The sequence below is a fragment of the Pinus tabuliformis genome, chromosome 2_1, assembly GCF_031772625.1.
Source record: "Pinus tabuliformis cultivar Carrire ecotype Pingquan chromosome 2_1, CPIR1, whole genome shotgun sequence".
Lineage (NCBI taxonomy): Eukaryota > Viridiplantae > Streptophyta > Pinopsida > Pinales > Pinaceae > Pinus > Pinus tabuliformis.
The window spans coordinates 24,267,113-24,294,727 of record NC_142299.1 but is presented as its reverse complement, the minus strand read 5'-3'; the positions used below and the strand labels follow the sequence as shown (position 1 = coordinate 24,294,727).

Below are 27,615 nucleotides of genomic sequence, written 5' to 3'. Positions count from 1 at the left end.
ACGGCTCAGGACTCCCCGGAGCATCACCTTCAAGCATATAAGGCACACTGCCAACAAGGTAGCAGACAGATTGGCCAATCAGGGGGTCAATCAACAGCTCCCATTCTTCTCAGGTCCTCTATGCGACTCAGATGATGCACAACTCAAACATGAGTGCACTTCTTTGGTGCAACAGGATTATTCTCTCCCAGATGCAGGTGAATAGTCAGGTTAGTGGTACGAAGGTGGCGTGGAGGGTGGGCGTGTGGCCACTCACAACCGCCAGATGGATTTGCAGGAGGACGGAGACATGGTTTCACACATACTTATTAATTGCAGCATTAACGCTGCCCTCCCTCGATTATGATTTATCTGCGATGGCGCTTGGCCTGGACCTCATTCCTGCTTCTCTTCCGCGCGCCTTCAGGTTCAACGAGGTGGCAGCTCCTTGCTGTTCCTCAAGCGTCAACCCCATCCCCTGCTTCCCTTCGGCTCTGGTTCAAGGTGCTGACAGTTATCAGTGCGCTCAGGCTCCTTTTCATCCAGTGTGCTTACTCCTCAGTCGCCTCCTCGCCATTCCCTCTCCGATTGTTTGTTCTGCTCACCTCAAAATGCCAAGAGAGCACACCAGGATGGGTTGCAGACGGGGCAGCTCCCATGGCCGAGTCTCCCGCCAGCCTTCCTCAACCACTTCGGACCCCTCGTCTGAAGCTTCGGAGTTCTGCTGCAATAGATATCCTGCAACAAGAAGTGGCAGGGGCAGGGGAAGAGGGCAAGTCATAACAGAAGTCTGTTCTCATCATTCACACTCGCATACAGCCCGCTTCCGCATCCCCTGTTCTCTAGGAAACTCATCCTTCATCGTGTCAGTTACCGTCGAGATGTGCGAGGATGTTGTGGGTTCGGGGGAGGTCAATCCTGGGGCTCCTCTGGAACCTCGGATGGCAGACCAGAACGTCTCCCAGCGCAGAGATTCAGGCGGCTCGCCAATTCTGAATTCAAACGCACACGCCGGCCCGAGCGCACCAGCAGGAGGTGATCCTTCAGGTTCTGAGGCCCATCCCTCTGAATTCAAAGACATAGACCAATTTGGGTGCCGAATTGTAGAAGAACAGCCAACAACCTCGGATGAAGATTGAACAAGTCCGCGCCTTTTGGTTTTGGTCAGTTGCTGAAGGAAGAAGCTCAATTCCCTCCGGATACATAGTTTTTCATGCTTTTAAGCTCCCAGAATCAGGTCTCTATCAACTCTATTTGTCGGTTTCCACTATGAGGGCGGCATTCTCTTGTATGTTGGTGTCTGTCTATGTTGGCATCTGTCTAAGAGCTAGCTGTTTACAGGTCAGTTTTGGTCAATGTATGGGTCAGTTTTTGGTCACTGTCATGATACTGAGTCTAATGTTTTCAGATACTTCAAGTCCTGAAGTAAGTCACTATGCAGGTCCTCTAGTAAGTACATCAAGTGTCTTTTGTAAGAATGCCAACTCCTGGGCTAGAACTCTCGAGGCATCAGCCTCTCTGTAATCATATTTTTGTATCAATATAGGAGTAGACCAATTAAGAAAAAAAAAAAAAAAATTATATCCTAAGCCAAAAAAATTAATTAATTTAAAGTCAAAAAAATAATTTTAGAGAAATTAATTTCTCCAAGTGGAAAATGACCAAAAAAATCGTGGGTCAAAAAGAAATTAATTTTTGGAGGTCCCCCACCAAGGTAAAAATGGATTTTTTTTTAAATTAAGCCCTTGGACCTTGGTGGTTAAGTCAAAGTCAAAATTTTGAAGAAATTAACCCAAAAAAAATAATTTTTGGATTTATAAAAAATGGGTTTTTTGAGAAGTTCAAAATTTCATCAAAATAAATATTTTCGACGGTGGAGATTAAAATAAGATCAAATATTTATCGGTAGTCAAGATTATTTTGACGAGGATCAAGCAAACTAGTCGTTATTTTCCACTTGGAGGATTTCTCTATAAATTAGAAGTCATTTGCTTCTCAAGTCACAATGATGACTCTAGTTCTGGACTATGTAAATTTGTAACGTTGGTATTGATCCATTGATCTGCTGGGAACGTTTGATATCATAATAAAAGACTTTGGGGTTCAGTTCATGGTGTCCTTGTCTCATTGATCTGTGGTACATGCTAGTTATGTGCTAATCCTATATTGTGCTTCAGTGCTATATAAATTGTTATTTCATTTGTCAATGATAAGAACATTTTATTGGTAAATTTTGGATTTATCTTAGGTGATCTGATTCATTATATGATCTAACAATTTTTCTTGAGAGATATTATAGAGATCTGCAGGTACACTAGCCCTTGGGCTCCAAGTTCATAGATTGTGGGCACGGGTCAACCTTGTTTGGGCTCTGGGAAATTTATATGATTTTCTTACTTCGCTAAAGACTATGGTTAATACCCTAACTTTCAAAATGCATTGAGCCATTATCATTATTTTAAAGAATATTTTCTCAAAAAAAATATTTTACAAGCCTTGTATATTTGTAAATATTTTGTGAATGTTTTGTAAAATATATTTTTCTGACCCTTGTTTTGCAAAAATTGGGGTTTGGGGTTTTATTTTGAATTTTGTATATATTGAGGTTTTGGGGAAAAATTATTTTCACTTGTATAGGTGATCTCTAAAGCAAATTCAGAAATTTTGGAAGGATTTCAAGGGTTTCCAACCTTGGGAAAATAGGCAGCATGGGGCAGCGCATCTCGACCTAAGGTCAATGTCGGATCACCAGTGGAAGTGAGATTTTTCTCACTAGACGTTTGTCAGTTATTTTCTCTGCATGGATTGCTACTTTTGGGCATCCATAGCCTTGTACTCAGATTACTACTGCATAATAATAAAACCCTCAGCTATTGCACCGGTTTTCCCAAGTTGGGTTTTTCCAGGGACATTTATCCACAAACAACAATGTATATGAGTGTGTTTATTTCTCTCCAATGCGTATTTAGTTTTCGCAGTATTTTATTTTGTGTAGACTGCAGTGTATATGTTTCATTATTTGTCGTACGAAACTGCAAATAATTTGGTTGATTAATTTAACAAATAGAAGAAACATCATCAGTTTGTTACAGTAGGAATCAGGTCACCGATTTTTCACATGGTATCAGAGAACAAATCGTGAGTAGAAAAGCTTAGTTGCAGAAAGGAGGAGAGGATTCAAATTCCTAACTTGGCAACAGTTCGAAACCCCAGAGGCAGTGTAGTCCTTGGGCCAAGGAGGTCGAAGTTTTGAGTGAGATTGATTTCTCTGAGTGAGTTGACATTCGATTCTCCAGATCGAAGCTTTCTAGAGGCAAAAGGGACCAGCACAGTTTCCTTGCAGAGCATATCTTCAACTGGGACGCAGATATTTTGCAGCAGTTGCTAGCAGAATAGTGATAATGGGAGAGAAGAGCACTTACTGAGGGAATTTCTTCCTCAGAGAACTTCTAGCCAAGAAGTTCAAATTTTCCATGCAGAGCAGCAGAAGTTGTGTGTGGGATTTCTCACTCCAGAAGGGAGTGCGAATAGCTGGGCAGCAGATGCGCAGAGGAGAAGAGGGAGTGGTTCGATTTTTTCAAAGGGATGACATCAGCTGGGTTGAGAGATCAAGATCGGTTGGACGAAGCTTCCAACTATGTGATCTAGAAGGCTAGGATCTCTTGCCTTCTAGATGAGCATGATCTTAAAACTTATGTCAATAGTGTGGTAGTTGTACCTACCGATGCAGATGATGCTCAAGAAGTACAAGGCGTAGATGGCAAAGACTAAGAGGATCATTCTCGACGAGGTTCGAGATCATGTAGTATCCCATATAGCCGGCAAGGATACTGCCCGGCAGGTGTGGGAAACCTTAGCTACGCTATACGAAGGATTTTCCAAGCAACGGAAGATGTACTTAGAAGAGAAGTTGAGATGCACGAGGATGCAGAAAGGGGAGCGTATAGACCCCTTCCTTACAAGGCTTCAGGATGTCCTGGACCAACAGGCTTCAGTAGGGTCAAGGCCCCAACCTACAGAGTTTGTAGGATTAGCACTGAATAGTGTTTCTAAAGATTGGCAAGTTTTCGTCCAGAGCATTCTGGGCAGAGAAAACCTGCCAAATTGGGAACATGTGTGGGCTGATCTGCAGCAGGAGGAAATGAGGTGTGATCTAGTGAAGGCCACCATCAGTGGCGATAGCAGCAGTGGGACGAAGCAGGTGAAGGAAGACGAGGACGTAGCCCTTGCATCAAAGGGGCAGCAGGAGCAACGCAGAAGAAAGAATGATGTTTCAAAGATCAAGTGCTTCAGGTGTGGAGAATTGAGCCACTACAATAGTTAGTGTTCTCTCAAAAAGAGGAACAAGGAGGAGAAGCAGGATCAGTAAATTGCATCCGCTAATATCGATAGGTTGTCCTCCAGATTGGAGGAAGAGTTTGCCATGATTGTTGAGATGCCTCCAAGGGTGAGGTGGGGTGATCTGGAGTTGTAGCCCCAAAGAGCTACAAGATGGGCAGGATTATTGAGGAGGTCCACCTCATGAATCGGTACCTTGCTACTGGAGCCCAAGTATTTGGTTTCCGCGGTATTTTATTTTGTGTAGGCTGCAGTGTATATGTTTCGATATTTGTTGTAGGAAACTGCAAATAATTTGGTTGATTAATTTAACAAAGAGAAGAAACATCATCAGTTTGTTGCAGTAGGAATCGGGTCACGATTTTTCACAGACTAGATGAAGAGGCTAACTTGATGGAGGAGTTTTGACCAAACAACAATTGACTTTGACAACAACCTAAAGCCTACAATGGAGGCTTGACCTATAACAATTGACCCAAGCATGAAACACATGCTTTAAAAAGTCATTTCAATTAATAGTAAAAAAATATTTTGCTTTCTTTTGATAAGTATATTTCATTTTGACTCATGTACAATTATGTTATGCTCTTGACCTGCGAGAAGATACCAGAATACCAAATATGCGAAGAAATATACCCAAAACACAGAACAATAAGAAATAACAGCATGTATTTTATTATTCAGAAAGGAAAGCAACATTCACTTGCCTCTTCGAGGGGGCAACCTCCAATAGAGCTGGGCTCAATTACAAAATAAGACACGATGCTCCTCACAGGGAGTCTCTATCCTTTATATAGGATTCATACATGCAATACCATGGGTCAGTACCATGGTTCTTATTAATACCATCTATCTAATACCATGGCCCATTTGCAACTAACTGTGGTCCCTTCTTTAAATGCGGGCCAACCACTTACAATTATTAATATGGGCTTTATTGACTCTTTAACTAGCTATAACTATGACTCGACCCTATTACATAAATAAGGGGGTTAGGGTTGGACCCTAACATGCCCTCCCCCATAAAAATAGCCTTGTCCTCAAGGTTGAAGTTGCAGAAACTGCAGAAGAACAGTGGTTGGTTCCCAGGTCGCATCATCTGGAGAGGTGTCTTTCCACTCGACGAGGACTTCCTTGATCGTGCAGGTGTCGGTCTCGTGTGTCAAGAACCTGTTCAGGTTGGAGCCAGATTGAACCTTCTTCATCCAATTCTGGTAGACTGGTTTGAATTCTACAATGGTTCCCAACCACTTTCTTGAGGCATGAGACATGGAAGATGGGATGGATTTTTGCAGTGGGTGGCAAGGCTAGCTTGTAGGCTACTTCTCTAATGCGCTGAAGTATTTGATATGGTCCGTAGAATTTTGGAGATAATTTCTGACAACCCTTGTCTTTGAGTGATGTTTGCTTATATGGTTGCAGCCTCAAGAATACCTGATCCCCTTCTTGAAATTTGCGCTCTGAACGATGTTGGTCTGCCTGTTGCTTCATGCGATTTTGAGCTTGATGGAGATTCTCTTTGAGGTGGGCCAGCATGGTTGCACGATTCTGTAGGAGTTGATCCACTGCTTGTACCTTCGACCATCCCTGGATATAAGTAGGTGAAGGAGGGAGTTGACCATAAACGGTTTCATATGGAGTCATTTTGGTGGTGGCATGATAGTTAGTATTATACCACCATTCGGCTAGAGGTAACCACTGTACCCATAGATGTTGCTTTTCTGAAGTGAAACCCCTGAGGTAGGTCTCTAGACATTTGTTGACTGCTTCAGTTTAACCATTAGTTTGGGGATGATAGAAAGTACTGAGTTGTAGTTGGGTACCTTGTAGCCTGAAGAGTTCCTGCCAAAAGTTACTGGTGAAGATCGGGTCACGATCAGACACAATGGAAGTGGGCATGCCATGCAATTTGAAGATCTAATCCATGAAAGATTGAGCCACCAAAGCTGTGTAAAAGGGTGGGGTAGGGCGCAAAAATGAGCATACTTAGAAAGTCTATCCACAACCACCATGATGACTGACTTGTTGCCTAACTTTGGAAGGCCAGTAATGAAATCCATAGAAACCTTCGTCCAAATTGAGGCAGGGATGGGCAATGGTTGTAATGTGCCTGGGGATTTGACTGTTTCTCCTTTGTGGCGCTGACACACATCACACTCAGCTACAAAAGTAAGAATGTCCTTTTTCATGCCTGTCCAAAAGAATGAATGTCGAGTGCGAGCATAAGTCTTCTGAAAGCCTGAATGGCCTGCAGTGGGAGATGAGTGCAACTCTGCCAAAATGCGACTTTTGAGGGTGGATGTTGGTGATATCACTACTTTGTCCTTGTAGCAAAGAATCTCATCCTGCCAAGAGTAGCCCGCTGTGGAATTTGGATCCGCCTGCAATTTATTAATGAGTTGGGAGAGCGAAGGATGTGAAAACCATTCCTTGCGAGCCTCTTCAATCCGCTCTGCAATGGGAAGAGAGATTGCTAGCAGGGTGCTTTCCTCCTCAAATTGGCATGATAAAGCATGCGCTACGACATTTTCGCGCCCTTTCTTGTAAATTATCTCATAATCATATCCCAACATTTTGGCTAGCCATTTATTTTGTTGTGGCGAGGATAGGCGTTGCTCCAAAAAATATTTAAGGCTTTGATGGTCTGTGCGGATTTGGAAACGTCGCCCCAATAAGTATGGTCGTCAGGTATCCACTGCATGTAAGATGGCCATCATCTCCTTCTCATAGGTAGATTGTCCCAGATTTGTCCCACTTAATTGTTGGCTAGTGAAGGCCAAGGGTCGACCTTCCCACATTAAGACAGCCCCAATACCCGTACCTGAAGCATCACATTCAATCACAAAAGATTTGGTCAAGTCGGGTAGTGCCAATATGGGAGTGGAACACATGGCATGTTTGAGAGTTATAAATGCCTGTTGCACTTCATCATTCTAAAGGAATGAATTTTTCTTGAGAAGGTGAGTGAGGGGTCTAGCAATGCGACCATAATTGCGAACAAATTTGCGATATTAGCTGGTGAGACCCAAAAATCCTCTCAAACTCTTCAAGGTCTTTGGTTGAGGCCAATCCTACATTGCCTGAATCTTTTTGGGATCCATCCTGACACCTTCACGCCCCACAATGTGGCCCAAATACTCAACTTCTTCCATGCCAAAAGAGCACTTAGACAATTTGACAAATAATTTATGCTTCCGGAGCAGTTGCAAGAGCAGATCTAAATGCTGAAGATGTTTTTCCCAGGTGAGGTTGTAGATGAGGATGTCATCAAAGAAAACAAGGACAAATTTTCTGAGATATGGTTTGAGCAGGTGATTCATGAGGTTCTGAAAAGTGGATGGGACATTACAGAGACCAAATGGCATGACCAGGAATTCATAATGGCCTTCATGAGTTCGGAAAGCAGTCTTTGGAATGTCTACTTCTTTCATGCGAATTTGGTGATAGCACGAGCGAAGGTCGACCCTAGTGAAGAATTGAGCCCCATTTAGTTCATGCAGCAAATCATCAACAACCGGGATGGGAAATTTATCTTTGACCGTCAACTTGTTGAGGGCCCTGAAGTCTGGACACATATGCCATTCCCCATCTTTCTTGAGCACCATGACCACAAGCGATGAATAAGGACTAATGCTAGGACGAATGACACCGGCTTCCAGGAGTTCCTTGATGATTTTTTCAATTTCATTCTTTTGGGCGAAAGGATATCTATATGGGCGCACATTTGGTGGTTGTGCCCCTGGGACCAAAGTAATGTTATGATCATGTTCCCCTCTCGAGGGTGGAAGCTCATGAGGCTTGTCAAAGACCTGCAGATGGTTGTTTAAGACCTGTTGCATCTCAGGATGAATATGAAGAGAAGTGGGTTCGAAGGCCTAGATGGCATTAAATTGGGCTATAACTCCATGGTGGCCCTTTTTTAACAATTTTTCCATCCTATGTGAGCTGATGATAGAAGGAGCACCTGCCTGGAGTCCGCGGAGGGTATGTGTGTGGTTATTCTGCTTAAATCTCATATATAACTCCTGGAAATCCATTGTGATTGGGTCGAGTGTGCAGAGCCATTCAGCACCCAAGACAATGTCACACCCACCCATGTTGATGACAAACATGTGGGTCTTTAGGTGATAATCCCGCATTTGAAGTTTGGCATTTTCACAACAGCCTTCACATTTCATTGTCCCCCGTCAGCAATCTAGACCTGGAAATTAGAGACTAGTCTGACAAAACAATGCACTGCTTCAGCGACTCTTTGATGGATAAACTTATGCGTACTGCCACTATCAATCAAGACTACTACAGGGCAATGATTAATAAAACCTCTGATTTTGAGAGTTTGGGGAGAAGAAATTCATGCCAAAGCATGAAGCAATATAACTAGTTCTTCAAGTGTAGCTGGGAGCTCATTGTCCGGCTGGTTGTCCTCATCTTCCTCCTCTGGTCCCTTAAATGGTGGGGCTTCCTCAGATGAACTATGATCAGTAGCATCAATTTGAAAGAATTTGGGTTCCTTGCATTTATGCCCTGGGAGTATTTCTCATCACAGTAGTAACACAATCCTTGCTTTCTTCTTTCCACCATTTTCGCTGGTGACACCTTTTGAACCTTAAGTGTTTGGGTAGTGCTCGGAGCCTGGGTGGGGCATCCCTTGGCTATGAAATTTGGACGAGTCGACTGGGCCGCTAACACGCGTTCTACTTCACGAGCTGTCTTGCAAGCTGCCAGCCATGAGACTGGGTGTTGCAGTCGGACGTGGGCTTGTATGGCGTCTTTGAGACCACTGATAAAACATTCCAAGTAGAATTCATCTGCTAGACCTCCTGTGCGGAAGGCTAATGCTTCAAAGGCTTTAATATATTCTTGCACTGTGCCTATCTATTGGAGCTTAGTAAGACGACCCAAAAAGTTAGATTCATGGTCAAAGCGATCAGAAAGGGCTTTTGAGAATCGTTGCCAAGTCCTTGGCCTTGCATAGCAGCGTTGATGCCACTGCCACCATTGCCATCTTTCTTGGTCCAAGTACAGGATTCCCACACTTAGCTTAGTCGCATCATCTTTGATGTGATTCAATGTGAAATATTGCTCCATTTGTGCTAGCCATACGGCCGAATGAGAACCATCAAATTTATACATGTCCAGCTTGGGTGGTTGAAGCTGGGACTGTTGGTGGTTTCCATAGAAGTGAAGAGAATGGCTAGACTCGCCCTCGTTTTCATTAAAATCATATGCCTCCGATTGTTCCCCCAACTTGCCCTTTGTGATTGTGTCATTTAAGGTCTGGATCTGCTTCGTTAATGCCTCCAACTTTTATTCAAGGGTGTCTATCTTCTCATTGACCATAGCTTGAGCTCTGGTTTGTACCATGCACAAATCTGGTGCACTTGTCGTTACCGTGAAAAAAATTTGGGACCAGCCAAAATTTTGACGCTGACAAGTGAATGGTACCACCTTGCTCAGCCCGTCGCCCTGATCCTTATGGGCTAAGTCTCCTATAAGCGTCTCGGGAGGGTCTCAGACTTTTTTTTTTACTCCAAAAGAAGTTTTACTCCTCGCTTAGGAATACTGCAGTAGCTGATTCCCAGAAAAGTTAATTTTGCCCAATGTCCTGCAAGAATCACGCCCAGGTATAGGAGCCACACAAATAGTCAGATCTGTCGGCGAAACCCTCAACTACAGAGTATGAGTAGGAATGTGGCAGTGATCGAACCCCTGCTGCTAGATCTAAATGGCGGATCTGATTGTTGCGACTGCTACAGAACCCAAACTGCTAGATCTGAATGGCAAATCTGATAGATCTGATTGGCGAATCTGATAGATCTGAATGGCAGATCTGATAGATCTGAATGGCGGAACTGATTGTTGCGGCTGCGACAGAACCCAACCAGCTAGTTCTGATCTAGCAAAGATGATGCGTGATCGAGAGAGACAAGGGAACTATGGTCTCAAGGAGTGTCAGGTGCTACAGATAGCAATATACATAAGGGTCCGATAGTAGTACTCGGCCCAATATTTCAGGGCACTAACCAAGGAGGATCAACCGTACCCTTAGCTGTACAACCCGACTACCCTATCGTATGCGCAAGTAATCTCCCCGAGTGTTGTTCTCGGTGTACTGTAGCAGCAAGATGGCCGACGGTTTATCTATGGCGAGGTTTCAAGAGAGCCTAAGGGGCTTCCGATATACCCAGAGGGTACTTGGAAGACAGTCCAGGCGCAGTTCTATCTAATGCGCTACTACTCGAAGGGGTACTCACAGGGGTTACAAGGGAGTCCAACAAGCGTGACCACCTCTTGTATTTCCTGCATGCATGCCTCCCCAAATCCGCAGGTTTATGCGCTCAACGACAGATCCCGTGGTTTAAAGACATCGGAACACGTCTCTAGCCAAAAAAAAAATTGCTAAAAATGGAGATCCCACCGACCCTAGAAAGTGCTCTGATACCAATTGTTATGCTCTTGACCTGCGAGAAGATACCAGAATACCAAATATGCGAAGAAATATACCCAAAACACAGAACAATAAGAAATAACAGCATGTATTTTATTATTCAGAAAGGAAAGCAACATTCACTTGCCTCTTTGAGGGGGCAACCTCCAATAGAGTTGGGCTCAATTACCAAATAAGACACGATGCTCCTCACGGAGAGTCTCTATCCTTTATATAGGATTCATACATGCAATACCATCGGGCAATACCATGGTTCTTATTAATACCATCTATCTAACACCATGGCCCATTTGCAACTAACTGTGGTCCCTTCTTTAAATGCAGGTCAACCACTTACAATTATTAATATGGGCTTTATTGACTCTTTAACTAACTATAACTATGACTCAACCCTATTACATAAATAAGGGGGTTAGGGTTGGACCCTAACAAATTATGAAGACCAAACCTAGTTACATTCTTCAACAATTTTGGGGTCGGTTGAGCCTAGGTCGAACTCTCGATTCTGGGAAGTCTTGAGGAGTTTCAAAGGAGTCTTAGGTAGTCAAGAGTATTACAAAAGAGTCTACAAGAGTGACTCTTTTCAATTGTGACTCAATAAGACTCGAAAATCCAAAAAGATTTTAACAACACTGTGTATATTAGCTTGTCAACATTGTTATTTGAACCATGTTATTCATTAAATCAATTGACCCCAAAAATGTGAACCGAATCAGAACCTGAAAAACAAGACCAAAAAACTGATCAACCAAAAAATACATAGAATATTCAAATTTTGAAAAAAACATATATTTACAAGTGCATCCAAATGAATCCAAACCATTTATATACAAATATGCAAAGTTTCTCATTTCTATAGCAAGAGAGCATATAACCTAAATAGCACCAAGTGCAACACATCTTTGACCCAAAATACATCAATAAAGAGGCTTTAAATGGCCTCTAAAGTACTAATGAGAAACTATAGTGACAGTTTAGACTCAGTAGTCTACAATTTGATCATATGGTACTAGTGTCTGGCCGTGGCTACATTGATTGTTGAACTCCTCTTTCATGACCCCTAGTGAAAATGTACCTTCCACTCAAGCCATGGAGAAAATGGGGTCATGACAAAGGAGTTCAACAATCATTGCAACCTACATCAAGGTACATAGAGAGCTTGGTGCTCTTGATTAAATCTAGTGGAAACCTTGCAATCCTACTAATAGAAATCCTAAAAATTGTTAAGTTTGTGGAATTTGAATGGGATCTAAAATACTGTGAAATTCTTTTATACCAAATATGATTTATTTTCCTTCAACAATTTATTAAAAACCCCAAAAAATATTTATCTCAAATACTTATGAAATTGTTGATAAAATAAGCACACTAGCATATTACCTCATCAAATAAAATGCAACAGAAATAAAATGGAGAAATCAATCACACTACAACAGCAATTTTGTGCCCAACGCGATCTTCCTTTATACTAAATTTCACAGGAAGATTTGGCCCTAGACATATAGAGAATACACAAAAAAATACAACTGTTGCGAACCTAGAACTCGGCTCCACTAGGAAAAATCGGCCTCAAGGAAATTGGCGCTTGGAAATCAGCATTACTGAAGAAACTCGACCTCTAGAAAATTTAGAATCCCTCGCTAGCAACACGGCCCCTCTCTTTTCCCTTGTACGACCCCTGCACACTTGAGAAATTCAACCTCTGGATATTTTAGCCCTCTTCAACTGACTTGGCCTCTCTCTTTCCTAGGTTCAGCTTCCCTGAAATTTCTCCCGAGATTCGTTGTTGCAATTCTCCTCATTTCTCTTCAGTCTAATCGAGCCTCTCGCTCTTGAGAAAATCGCTTCCTCAACAATTGTGTGTCTTCACCTCTCCCTTAGCTTATTTTATAATTTCATTACGCCAAAATCCCTAACCCTAATCTCCTAAGTGATCAATGGTTAGGATTAAATCCTAAGCCTCACTTGAAATCAATAGTTTAGATTATATTTAAGTCACTTAAAAACAATTATTATTTAATCTTAGAACATTGTCGTAATAGTCCACACAATAATTAATTAAATTATTTTTTGTATTTTTCCTAAGTTAACCATAGGAAAGAAATCATAAAATTACTTACTCCACCAAGCAAGTACCTAAAGAGACAATCCAAAATCTTCTACACGCTAAGACACCAAGCCAATGTAGAAGACATTCCAAGGCTACAAAATCAACAAATTCTACATTCTCCATGTGAAATCCAATGAGGTTAGAATCACTCTCAGACATCCTGAAACAATTAATGGAATGTTAAAAATTTAAGTAAAAGGATAAAAAAGGAAAGATAAAGAAATTAAATAATATCGTTAATTATTAGGGTTAGGTGGTCTTTAACGAATACAACACCACATTGAATCGGTCAGTTCCATGCTTTAAGGCCAGTTTGGTATGAAACCAGCCTTAATTGGTCGAAAATACTGAACCAGATGGGTATAATACTAAAACCAATCAAACTAGTCAGTTTCAATCCAGTTCCAATAACATCGCTTGTCAATAGAGATTTTGTGCATGATTCAATTGATTTTGACATGCAGATGTTGGACAATGAATTTGTACCCATGATGAGAGCACCCCAATGCTTCAGTTATCTATTTTGATCATACGGTGATGCTTGATGTATTGGGCATTGTTATATCTTATACTCTTGCTCACATTTGATGATGTTACTTTCTACATGGGACACAAATGTGGTGATAATTGGTATAATCTAATAATAACTCATAACACTCTAAATTGTTGTGCTTTACTTATTTGTACCATGATGTGTTCATAATTTCCCTTTAGATAAGTGTTGTCACCTTTTGAGTCAAGTTGTACTACTAGCGACCTAGGTGGGTGTAGCGTATCATTTTCCCTAGCCATATTTTACACCTTGTCATCCTCCCCATTATTTCCATGCACATTCATTGTCCTCCTTTTCATGGTTGGCTATGAGGGTCAACTCATGAAAACATTTTTCTCCTAACACCACATTCACCACATCACATACTCCTAACTTAGAGTCCTAGGAAATGCCTCAAGGTTCATCACATGTAATGAAGGTTAATGAGGTCCATACAATGGTTAAAATTAGTAGAGGACGAAAATTGAATGAGTTATTGAGAAATTAAAGGATATAGCTTAATGTTTCACCACCTAAAGACACATATTTGAAGGCATGACTCATCAGTTTGAGATGGCGCCTCTTCATTGGGAATCGTAAACTTGCCTAAAGTATTGTATCCCTTGCCTTGGGAGTTTTGTCTTTTCTTGCCTAAGGCAATGGACATGTCTAGGGTGTTGTGATGACCGCATCAGATGTTGCGACAAAGGCCTTCTATGCCTTTTGGGCCACATATGCCACCTATTTCATCACCAAGATATATGCATTTAAGGCACACATGTCTCCTTGTTTCACTCATCTGCATATTTTGAGGAGCATGTTGGAGTATTTCGAGGGAGTGGCCCTCCTTGCTTAGCACCTATCTACACATGTGGGTTTCTTCATGTAACTTTGGAGTATTTTGAGGGGATGGCCTCCTTCCTTGACTTCAATTCACACATGACCTATTTGAGGCATGTTGTTGCACCTTGATTGGGTTGACCTATTTGAGGAGAGGATTTGATATAACTTGACCATGTATATCACATTATAATGAGGAGAGCATCCACTCTCTTAGCCCATCTATTCAATGGAGTTTGTACATGTGACATTAATCCACTAAATTATATTGTTGTTGACTTTTCCTCTCAAGTTGGTTGGAAGATATTAGTATTTTGAGCATAGATCTAGGGTTAGTTATGGAGATATTGTTGTTTTATTGATGGAGTTGTTGAGCTAGAGATCTATAAATAAGAAGCTTTTTCATATGCAATTTGTTGTTGATAGTGCTATCAAGCTATTCGAATAAAATTGCTCTTGTTCTTGTATTAAGATTTCCTGGAAGTGGACGTACAACTTTGCTATATGTATGGCAAATATTCTTGGTGCATATTGTTAGCTCTTTGTTGCAGGTTTGGATTGTCAAAGTTGATTTGAGAGCCATAGAGGAGCAGAGAGGAGCAGCCTTGCTACAAAGGAAGAGGAAATTATAAAACCTCTTTGTTACTTTGTCTTTAAGCTAAGTTACCAGAAAACGGATACGGGAATGGATACGGGTACGGGGTTTGAAACGGATACGGCAAATTTTCAAACAATCTGGATACGATACGGCAGGAAATGGCACACACACACACACATATATATATATATATATTTTAAAAATAAGAATTTCATATTACCATTCATATTTCAGAATCTAGATTATCATCTATGATCTATCATGATTCATCATCATCAATTCAACATATGCCATAACCATTCAACATTGTCAACATCATTAACGATTATCGATAAAATTTGAATTGTGGCTCAAAGAAAAGCATAATATATTAATACATCCAAAAACAGTAAAACAGGGTTGATAAAACTTCAAGAAAATGGCAAGTAGTTAACTTTTTTTATATAACTTCAAGAACAGGTTTGAGGTTTCTCAATCGGAAACGAAGAGAGTGAATTTACTAACTTGGAAAGAACTTCATCGGGAACAAACACACGTTAATCAAAACTACATGATGGCATAGTATTATAAAAACATCTGCACCAGAACAAATCACTGATTCTCCAAACTGAAAAAGATTTGCTTATTGCCATTAAGGTCCAAAATGAATTATTATTTTTATTTATTCTACAAGACGTTGGAAAGAACTATAAATAGTTCAACCTACCTCACAAAATAAAATATTATTTTTATTTATTCTAACATATGTTGAGAGAATTATAAAAGTATCCTAAATGGGCGAAATAGATGAATAGAGCCTACACAAAACACAACATGAAGAAATTAGATGGACTTGGTGGCCACATCAATGCTCTTGATACTAGATAATGGGGATGGCCCCATCATGAGGTTGGCCAAAACGCCATAATATGGATGGCTCTCTCTACAACGCTCAGGTCAACCGCATGGTTAAATCATCTCCTGTAAACCATATCTTCGTGGACCCGAAAATTGAACTTGTATTCGCGTCTTCAAAGACCAGAGTTCAACAAAAAGAGATGTAGAGTTGAAATACTTTTTGGCCCCTTCTAAGCTCGATGCATTAATTATATCAAAAAATCCCTTTAGCTGACCACCCATGAAATATCCAGCTCATAACTTGTTTTAACATGGTTCCGTCCAATTTATCATACTCGGCCGTTGCATAAATGATGCGGATTGGCAAGGTGTTTAGCTGTAATGTGAAGGCGGCCCATTAAATTTTCCAGATTACCATTCATTCGGTTTAAGAAGCGATCCCCGATAAAATTTTTGATATACAATAATGGAATATGGCTGCCAGAAAAAATGGATGCGGTATTTGCGGACCTCAAAACAGTTTTTTTTTGCTGTAAAACGTTTAAAATTTTTCCAAATACGTTTTAGAATTTCAGAAAACGTTTTCAAATTTTTAAAACAACACGTTTTTTCTACAAAAATGCCATTTGAAAAAAACGTCCCGTATCCAAAAACAAAAAACGGCACCAAAACGTTTTTCTGGCGTTTTTTCGGCGTTTCGTTCCCGGATCCGTATCTGAAACGGGAAAACGCCGTTTCAGGGGTTAGGGTAGCCGTTTCCGGTAACTTAGTCTTTAAGTGAAAGAGCCTGTGCCCTGTATGTTCTTTCATGAGTGAATGCATAGTTTTTATCTTTGGATAAGGCTACTTCTAGATTGATTTGAATGTGGAGCTCACCATAGAGTTCATTTCCTTCCATCAACTTGTAATTTTCTTGTTTTTCAAATCTAGGGCTGGTAGAAGCTTGTCGTTTATAGCCAAACCAGGCATCAGATCTCTTAATAATTTCCCTCTCAAGTTGCATGCATGACCCCATAGCCCCAACCAAGTCAAGACATTGGGATTCCTTTCCAACCAATCCTAAAAAAATTACAAAAACTTCATTTTAATTTTCTGTTCTAAGCAATCTGAAATTACTGCAAGTAAAATCATTAAAACAGATTGTATTTCAAGTCATTTGAGCTTTAATTAATCATCTAAGAATGACTTCTTGTTTCTAGAAGCAAGTCTGAGATATCTTAGTGCAAAATCTAATTCGATTTGCCATTTTTAGCCTTGTTTGTTCACTGATACACTCCTTCCTTTCCAATCCTTCCTTCCTATGATTCTAAGAAGGCTATTGACTGATCCCTCTCTTTGCAATATATATGGTTCCTTCTGAATTAGAGTTCAACTTCCATCCAACTACGATTCTAAGAAGGCTAGTGAAACCACACACTATATGGTTCCGTTGAACCATCCCTTTCTATATGGTTCCGGAAGTATGGCTTTAGTTAGGGTTCAATAAGGCAGGGCAGAGAGCTACCGATGCAGGAAGGATAGAGAGAGAGTGAGGCAGATAAGTTATAAGCTTATGCAGGTTAGGTAGAAACCGAATCTATGGCCTAAGGGCTTAAAAACTCAAATCTCTTCTTTATTGCTTTGCCTGCAGGTCTTGTTGCTTCTTTAACTGGCAAGGCGTGTTGCTCTGTCAAAATCGTATAAGAGCAGGGTATATAGCGGGATCGGATCTTCGGTTCTAGTTCGGCAGGTTTCTTCTTTCCCAAGGTTGTTTCAGTCATCGATCATCTACCCCTTTGTTCTGTCACCCAAGCATTACTTACTCCAGCAAGTGCGAGTGATCAAAGCATCTACTGACAATTCTTGCTTGCTTGCTGTCTTAATTAAGCAATCGTATCTGGAAGCTGCTCGTCCCTCCAACAATCTCAATAGTGCTACCTCCGCGTTTTTGGCTGAAGTAATAGGTGATAAGTAAGTAGGGTAAGGTGGGTTGGTAGCAGGGACTAAAATGAACAGTAAAAGGGACTCTTCCTAGCCAGTGGTTTCTAATTCATCAACCGTATCCTATCCTGAGCTCAGCCGGGCCAGGACAATATTCATTCCAAATCTGAAAAGGCTAATAAAATCTTATTTGAGCTTAGTTATCCATAGGGATTTCCCCTTGACTAGAACCTTTCTAGCCTAAAGAGAGAAAGGCAGGACTATCAAGGTGACAGTGTACAGTTTGCCTAAGTTGCCCTTAGGATTTCACAACTTGTGTTTAAGGGATTTTTACACCATGTGAGAACCTAGGAGATAACACACCACATCCAAAAATGCACTTCCCTAGCACTTATCCCAATGTAAGCTTACATCCACTAAGCTCTCCAAATTAAATCAACCAAAATATGCCAAAGGAGCAAGGGCACCACAAACCCTCCATATCACATGAAGCATTCACCTATCTAGGTGAAAACACTTTCTGAGCAACCAAAAGTTCACAAAATCAAAGCATAGATTAGGTAAGAAGTCACAAAAACCTCTAGGTCATTGGGAACTCAACAAGTTGGTGTGTAATTTCATTCCAAATTACCCTGCTCCAATCAAAAACCTCATTTTTCAACTAAACATGATAAACCACATAAGCCACATAACTTTCAAACTGGGACATAGAATCTTGTTTGATTATTGACATAAAGTTGTGTCCAATAACAGCGGAGATACTCTTTTTCCTTTTGAAGAAAAGGAATAACGCTTTATTAATACTGCCCAGCCTACTAGAACCTTCACATGGTATCACTACCCACTAATTTGTGCAAATTTATACATACAGATGGTGGTGCAAGTGCAAAAGGTAGAATTGATGTAGCCCACCTAAGGCAGCTCCTTGATTTTTGGGGAGGCACCCATTGTACCACGAACAGAGAACTTCCCAATGCCTTTCCAACACACTCAGTCCAATCCTTTCATCTCCGACTAATCCAGGAACCTTAGTCTTGGCACAACACAATGAAGACACCTACTATAGACTACCACCACATTGCACTACATCAGCACTCAACCTGATAAATTTTTAGGCTACTCAAATTTCCTGTCTAACTCTAGAACATTGTTCATTAAACCAGAAAATCTATTGAACAACTCTTTCCGAGGCTCTATTATGAATGTATGTGTCCAAATATTTCTTCCACGAAGGATAGAAACTTCACGAGGCCAACAACATCATTGTATCCAAAGCCCAGATTTCAAAAACACAAACTGCAAACGAGTTGAGATAATCTGAACTCATTTTGAGTAAATCAAACTTGGAAGCAGTCATCTTAAAATAAAATCTTCAAATACACCACGCACATTTAAGTTCCCAGCAGTGTGATGTGCTGACCTTGTTAATAAACGATGCAATACTTTGTGTTAGTATGAAAAATCACCATTGCCACAATAATGCAAGGCAGTTATAGTGTAATCATCTATGTTTTCCGCCTACTAACTAGGCATACATTAGACCGTGAATAAACATTGGGCTAATTGTACTCTGATATTACCAGGCAGGGTAGGGGTTCCATCAATACTTTTGTTTGAATGTAAGGATGAATTGAATTTGGATGGTGTATTGGGTGCATTGAAAATAGACAATAGCACAAACCCATCTAAACCCGGGTTTAATGTACACAATCATGTGTATGCATTTCTCTAAGTTCGTATCAAAGACCCACCAAGACCCGGGTTTGATGTGTAATCTACTGATCGATGAATATCTCAAGCAGGCATATGAAATAGCGAATTCTAGATATAAAAGCTCGAGCTGCGTATCAGACTTGGGTTTAGATGGGAAAAATTAGAATTCTAGATATTCAACCTATCAGACCCGGGGTTGGATGGATTTATGCTATTGTAGATGCTAGGAAACACAAAGTGCAATTTTATTGGTGAGAAAACTGGGGAGATAGATAGTAATACCTTCCACAGAGGGGCATGAGATTCCAGGAGTTGACGGCACCATGGGCTGACTCTTAACAGAGCACAGACGTCCCGTTGAGGCAACCGGGTGCTGATTATCTTGAATACCTCGGGCACAATATCTCTGCTGCTCCTCCCGCCATCATACTCCTCGCTGCTTTTACTTGAGTTCTTCTTATTTTCCATGCCTGCAAACACTTTGCCATCCACACCCTCCTCCATCATGAAAATTACGATTTGCTTGTGACAGTTATTCAATCCTCACTGCGAGTACAAGTGATAGATTTGAAACTCGGCCACTCTTATTCATTTCGTGCTACAATTGGCAGCAAGGTGAGTGCCTGAACTCTACAGTTCAAAATCTAGAATTTTAATCACCTTTTGAATGTATATCACATATTGATCCCACTCCATTTATTAATGCTTAAAATGTTTGTCGGCAACGGACCTAGGATCACTTTTGACCGATTTACTCGGGCAATATCGACTAGCTCCGACTTGCCTAAGGCAAGTGGTGAATAGAAACTTTTTTTTAAGATTTTAAAATGGTTAAAGTTATTTCAAAATCTTAGTGTAGCATGCGTCCTTATATATTATCACATATAAATTAATTATAAAATGAAATGATATAAGGATGGGTATGTGTAATTTATAAAATGAAGTGATATAAGGATGGGTATGTGCCAAAGAATAGGGAGGGGTTTTTTAATAGTCACAGAGTAAGATCAAGAGGAAGGAGCAAAGTGTTTTTCAAGCTTTTATAAGCTTTCTAACTCTTTGGAGTAATTAAATAAGCATCTAAAAGTAGTTCAAACTTAGACTGATGTATCATTCATATCATCTAAGATAGCATGGGTATGCATTTGAATGATCTATGAGAGGTCCACATAACCATATTGTAAACACCAACTAGCTTTGTGTTCTCATCAGGATATGTTATTACAAAAGCTTAGAGGGATTAGGATATATAATGAGGAGCAAGGAGTTTCCCATCATAGATTAGGCTTCTATTCACATGAGCTTTGCAATACCTTGGAGTAACCATGGAGGCACCTAGAGTTAAGGGTTGAACTTATCCCAACTCACATCCTCGAGGCAAAGTGGGCATATATCTTAATGGTGCAATCCAATTTTGAATTATATTATGGTCCTATGTTGAGCCTCATGTTCTTTTCAAGCCTTGACAATAGAAAAGCCTAATAGGCTTGTTGCTAGAGTAAAGACTTATTTCCTAAGAATAGCTACTCTACTAGTTTATGTCTAATTGGTTTCTCCCCCTCACCAATGACTTCCTCAACATCTCAACAAGGGGGGCATGGTATCTAATAACTTACGCTCAAGATCTGTATAATTTCCCTTATGCTCATGGTAGCCTTCATGGCAATGGCAATTGTCGTGCTAAAAAAAAGTGTAGATATATATATATATATATATATAAAAGAGAGAGAGAGAGAGAGGGGGGGGGGGGGGGGGAAGTGGCGGGGGTTGATATTGCTTGTATGAAAAAATGTGTTGGGTTCATGGAGAGAGACATGATCATGGAATTTATTGTGACTTGGCCAAACCCCAAAATCATTGAGAATTAGTTGCACAAGTAATGGATCATTTGCCTAAAAGGCCATATATGTTACTGTGTATGTGGAAAAAACTTTTATGTGTTACTTTTTAATACTAAAGTCTTATTGAATTTCATATTTAGGAATGGACCCTTGTTCCTAAGAAGTTACAAAGAATAAGACAATGGATTTGCAATCAATGATATATCAAGCCTGTGGACCAAGGCCCAAATCTTAAACCAAGTATGTTATGAAAGACATTTCTTAAAAAGGGGTGGGAGGTGTCGGGCAAGTTATCTTCAATCTCGAAGGAATTCTTGAAATAGACTATGAATGGGGATTGGGATAGAAAACAAAAAATTAAGCAGCGATGTTTGCTCTTGTTCAAGGTCTTGTCTTGCGTCAAGTCATGGGGATCAAGGAAGTATTAATCTTTCGTGACTCCTTACTTGTCATTAGCCTTTTTAGAAAAAGAAAATATTCATTGTCATAATGAGAACCAAGAGACTCCTCCCACATTTTGAATCCATTGAATTGTTTCATATCCTCTTGACATGTAATCACCAAGAAAATGAAATGGAAAACAAAGGAATTTCATTAAGAAAGGGAGCATGGTCCAAAAATGGGGTGATATTATTACTAATTTAATTCCATGAAACTCAAATCAATAAGTAATCTATGGTTTTTTTGGCATGAGCATAGCCTGGGCATTTAGCATATGGTAAAAATTAAGGTTGTGAAAGACTTTATTTCCCTTCATCCTCTCGTACTCTCCACATACTCTAAGTATAGGCAATGTAAGAGTTTTATTGTCGATGGGATGGAAAATGCTAATGTAGGTGAGACAATATGTGTGCATGGTTTGGGAACCTATATGAATTTGTTTTTGGTTTGGTTAGAATATTTAAAAAGGCATCGTAAACATTGACTACTATAGGTCCCTCCTTCGAATTAGTGTGCTTAGGGATGATCACATCCACTCTAGCAGGTGTGCAAACCATGGGGTAACAAAATTACAAGGGATCATAAGGTCTTTCTCCAGTCAATTGAAAGCCCACTAGTAGACAAATTATTGCATTTGAATCAGAGCATGGACATGTAGATGGCAACTTGATTAGGATGGAATGTAGTTATGGAAATGAAAATTGAAGCCCATAGAGAAGAATAGCTAAACTCTTAGAGGATTTTGATATGCATAAAAATGTAATACTTGGTTTTAATGATAATTACCAACCCCTTGTGGTTGGACCTACAAACTCCACATGTTCAATCAAAGAGGATGATATGAAATAAGCCATAGTGTAGAAGGCTCCATTATGAACAGGGGAGAAACAACAACTCAATTTTCCAAAAGGACACATCATAATGCAAAAACAATCATGGAAAGGAGCCTGTAATGGGCATGAACCTTTTTAAATATCCTGGGTTTTCTTATGTTTTATTGATTTGTAAAAAATACTTAAAATTTGCATAATCTTTTATTGAATAGTTTGACTATGACTTTTATATATTAATATAATGTTATCCATTTTTATTCTTATTTTAAAAGCATTTCTTAAAATTAAAGATTTAGGAATAATGAATAGGCAAAATGGTTTAAGACCACTAGATCCATCTTAACTTTAGATCTACCAAGTGTCTAGAGGGATCAAATTCATTTTCACGCTAAAAGAGGTTTGCATCTCAAATATATATATATATATATATATATATATATATATATATATATATATATATATATATATATATATATATATATATATATATATATATATATATATATATATATATATATATATATATATATATATATATATATATATGTATATATATATATATATATATATATATATATATATATATATATATATATATATATATATATATTTTATTTTATTTTAACCAAGCCAAAATGTTCAAAGGACATTATAATATCTCTATATATTAGGTTGGATAGCGCCGCTCTAGGCAATTACTTTTATCCTTTTATTATTTTTAATTGATCCCACGTGTAAACGTTTACAAACATTTGCACCACTGCAACATCTCTCCCATAGCTTTTTGCTTTTAGATTTAATTTAAAAAATGTTATAAAATAAAATTAAAATAAAAATGTTTTGATTTTGAAATGAGTTATGGTTATTGCGCAAGTGATATTCATAAACCATGTTGTTAGCTCGTGGTGTTGTAACAAAGCCTATTTACAAGTTAAGAATATCCATGATAAAATGGGGTTGAATATCCATGGTTGAGAATATTGTTATATTGTATGATTATTGTAAGTACTAAGTTTTAATATAAAAAATATTACAAAAAGGGAATATCTGTAAAAAAAAATGTTGAAAATTGCAACAAGAAATTCTCAATTTGATTTTGTCCTGATTAAATCAAGAAAATTCGAATTTCCACATCAGCAAACAACTTGGATGCGGTCAACTTGTGTGACATGGCTAGTGTCACCAAATTAGCTCAGTAATTCGAGTTGGAGGAGTTAGAGTTCAGTTAAGCATGTGTGATTGTTAATATGTAGCAATCAAGGTTAGTTATCTCAAGCTGTTTTTAGTTAAACTAGTTCTAACTGTTGAAGGAACTAGTGGAAGGTTAGTTAAGCAGTGGGACTTCAGTCAAACTCAGTGATCATCCAGTTAATTGATCAATCAACCCAAAATAGCTAGTGCATGCAGAGAATTCGAGTTCTCGAGGCTTGGTGGAGATTCCAAGGCAGTGTAACATCAATTGTAAACTAGTCTTGAGTGTACAGGTGTTGCATGCAGTTAGATGATCAGCCTAAGGAATTATGAAATCCATTTTGGAGAAATTCCTAAATAATAGGGGCCTAATTTCTCAAGGAACAATGCAAGGAAATAAGGGCTCAAGCAGAGGTAGAAATTGACTAAGTATGGGTCAAAGCTTCTCAATGAGCAGAGAGATAGGTTATGCACTTGCAGGTTGTGCTCAGTTGACCAAAGCAATTGTAATACATCTCAATTCTTCTAATTTCATCCAAGCAAACATTGTGGTTTTTAGGAGATTGCTTTCCCCGAGAAAAATAGTATTTACATGTGTGTGATTTCTTATTGCATGTCTGAGATTTTTGTTCTAAATTGTGAATTGATTTCCGCAGAGCAGTAGAGTAGGTTTGTGTCTTGTGATTTTGATTAAAAATTCATATGCAGTTGCAAATATACAATGTAATTTCTACATGGTATCAGAGCAGTATTCACATTAGAGTGGGAATTTCGAAGTTGTTTCTCAGGAGATTCAAATTTGGAGTTCAGTGCAGCAGGATCTCTTCAGAGCTGAGAAGATGGCCTTCAATGGACTGAGGCGAGAGTATGCCTTGGAAGGCAGCTCTAATTTTGTTACATGGAAGGATCGCATGGTGGCAGTACTGGATGACAATGGATTGTTAGAATACATCAAGGCAGATGTTGCAAAACTAGTGGAATCTTATGCCCAAAACCTTGCTCAGTGGAAGAAATATGTAGCCAAGGCGAGGAGAATAATCTTAGAGGGAGTACGAGATCACTTTGTCTCAAATATCCACAGAAAAGAAAATCCTTTCACAATGTGGAAAGCACTGACAAAATTATTCAAGAACAGTAGTGACCACAGGAAGCTGGCGCTCAAGGATAAACTTTGAAATATCAAGATGTAAAAGAATGACACTATTGTGCAGTATCTGAGCAGGCTCACACAATGTCGTGATGAACATGGTCGGGTTGGTGTAAACATTCCAAAAGATGACTTGGTAAGCCTATCCCTTCTAGGCCTTCCCAAGAGCTGGCATAGCTACCAAGATTTGGTGAACGGGAGGGAGAAACTACCGAATTGGAAAGCTTATGGTCTGATTCAGTACCAGAGGAAATAAGGTAGAATACTAGAGATGAGACTTCATCCAAGGGTGAGGATGAAGAAAACTTTGCACTAGTTGGAAAGGCAAATAAGGGAAAGGGAATAAATTTTAATCCAAACTAGAGTCTATCCAAGGGGGAAAGAAGAAAAATTTGTCCAAAATTAAATGCTTCCATTGTCATGAATTTGGGTGTTATGCCACAAAGTGTCCACACAAAAAGGTAAGCAAGAATACCTCAGGAGGAGCGGTAGGTGAAGCCTTGGCTTCACAATTCGAGCTTGACTTTACCCTTATTGCATGCATGGCCAACACAATGATGGGGAGCGTGTGGTACTTGGACTCAGGTGCATTGTTCCACATGACAGGGTGTAGAGAATTTTTCAGTGACTTGGAAGAAAAATATTTGCAGATGCACATCAAGATGGGGGACGACAGAAGGTATAATGCAACCAGGGTTGGTACAGTCACCTTTCAAAGGGATTCAAGCTCCCCCCTTAGGCTCAAGGATGTCATGTTCATTCTGGGCCTAAAGAAAAATCTCATCTCTGTTGCAGTTTTGGAAGACCGTGGTTATGATGTGATCTTCAGCAAAGGAAAGGCATTCCTGAGACACATAGCCACAGGACAGGTGAAGCATATCGGGGTTTGTGTGAAGAACCTGTATAAGCTAGATGTGGAAGATTGTGTTGCATTAAGTACTAAGGCAGAGAAGGTGCAGAGTCGCGATGTCGATGAACTTTGGCACAAAAGACTTGGCCATTTGCATCATGGTGCCTTGAAGATTATGCAACAAATAACCATAGGCCTCCCCAAAGGAGAACTTGAGCAACAAGATGTATGCAAAGGATGTACCTTGGGAAGTAGACAAAATCCACATTCCATGATCGAGACAACAAAGCACATGCAGTCTTAGAAAGGATCCACTCTGATTTCTGTGGACCTTCCTCGATAGCCTCCACTCCTAGACACAAATATTTTGTCATTTTTATTGATGACTTCTCACAGAAGTGTTGGATCCTCTTCATGCGGAAGAAAAAATGAAAATTCTCCAAGTTCGTAGAATTCAAGGCACTAGTTAAGAAATAAATTGGTAAGAAGGTGAAGGCTCTTAGGAGCGATAATGGAGGTGAGTATGTGTCAAATGAATAAAAAATGATGTGCAAAAGAAGGCATTCGACAAGAGTTGATAGCACCCCACAACCCATAGCAGAATGGGGTGGCTAAGAGAAACAATCGTCGCATCGTGGGAATTGTGAGGGTGATGTTGCATGACTAAGGCCTACCACTACACTTGTGGGTAGAGGCATGGAACACAACAATCTATTTTTAGAACCGAAGTCTTCTTCTAATTCTAGCATGATTACAATGAAGGAGGCTTTCTCGGGGAGAATGTCGGATGTGTCGCACTTTAGTATTTTTGGAGCCTTTGTCTACTGCCATGTCTCCAAAGAATAAAGGAAGAAGCTTGAGCTGACAACAGAATTGAGAGTATTTTCGGGTTACATGGAAACTCCTCACAACTACCATGTGTAATTTCCATCCCTCAAAATGTGTGAAGGGATGTAAAGTTTCATGAGGAGAAAGTGATGCGGTCCTCTCTTAAGAGGGAGCTTCATATTCCACCAGAAGAGGAGCTTTTAGCTCCAAAGGAGAAACCTTAAGAAGTTGTGGGGTAGCCACAAATTTAGGAGCAGAGAGTGGAGACATCCACTCAAGTAGAACCATCTAGAGAAGGCAGAAAAAAGAACTAGGGAAACTAAGAGACTTGTGGAGGATGTGAGGAGAATGTGGGTGCTCCTTCAAATTTGCACAGGCAGAGAAGGTCACTTGATCGGTACACTTGCTACATGGATCTAATGACAAAGCTTATAGAGTCTGAGTCGTCCTCTTTTTAGGAAGCAGTAAAACAACATGTATGGGTTGATGCAATGGTGGAGGAATACAAATCCATTGTAAGGAATAGTGTTTGGGAAGTGGTCCCAAACCAACAGATAAATTATTTGTGGGTTCGAGATGGATTTTCAAGGTTAAGCAGGGAACAGACCGAAGCATAGAGAAGTACAAGGTCATATTTGCAGCCAAGGGGTACCCTCAAGTTGAAGGAATTGACTATGAGGAGACTTTTTCTCCTGTAGCAAGGTACTCATCCATTAGATTAATTGTTGCTTTGGTTGCGCAGATGGGGTGGATCTCATATGGATGTAAAAACAACATTTCTCAATGGGGTTATTGAGGAGGTGTACATTGAGCAACTAGAAGGCTTTGAGACTTTTGATCAGGAGTCTCATGTGTGCAAGCTCAAGCGAGCAATGCACGGTCTCAAACAAGCACCCTGTGCTTGGTAAATCGGGATTAATAGTTATCTCACCTATTTGGGTTTCACCAAAAATGAAGCGGATGCAAACCTATATCACATCTTGGTAGAGGTAAATTGCCATTATTGTCTTATATGTTGATGATTTAATTTTAATTGGTGATGAACAATTGATCAAGCCTTGCAAAGAGGACCTTGCAAGGGAGTTTTAAATGAAGGACATGGGTCTCATGCACTACTTCCTTAGGTTGGAAGTATGACAATGAGATGGGGAACTATTTATATCTCAAGG

The 27,615-nt window shown here is 39.8% G+C and overlaps 1 protein-coding gene across 1 annotated transcript in view; it reads right to left on the bottom strand.

The window, feature by feature from the left end:
• LOC149198494 (RNI-like superfamily protein) overlaps nt 1-20,026 on the bottom strand; it is a 301,230-nt gene extending 281,204 nt beyond the window's left edge. Inside the window, exon 1 of the mRNA XM_089402074.1 lies at nt 19,598-20,026. Coding sequence (XP_089258200.1) covers nt 19,598-19,822 — 225 coding nt within the window. The 5' untranslated portion in view covers nt 19,823-20,026. The remainder of the gene's footprint in view (nt 1-19,597) is intronic.
• Between the last annotated feature and the right edge of the window lie 7,589 nt (nt 20,027-27,615).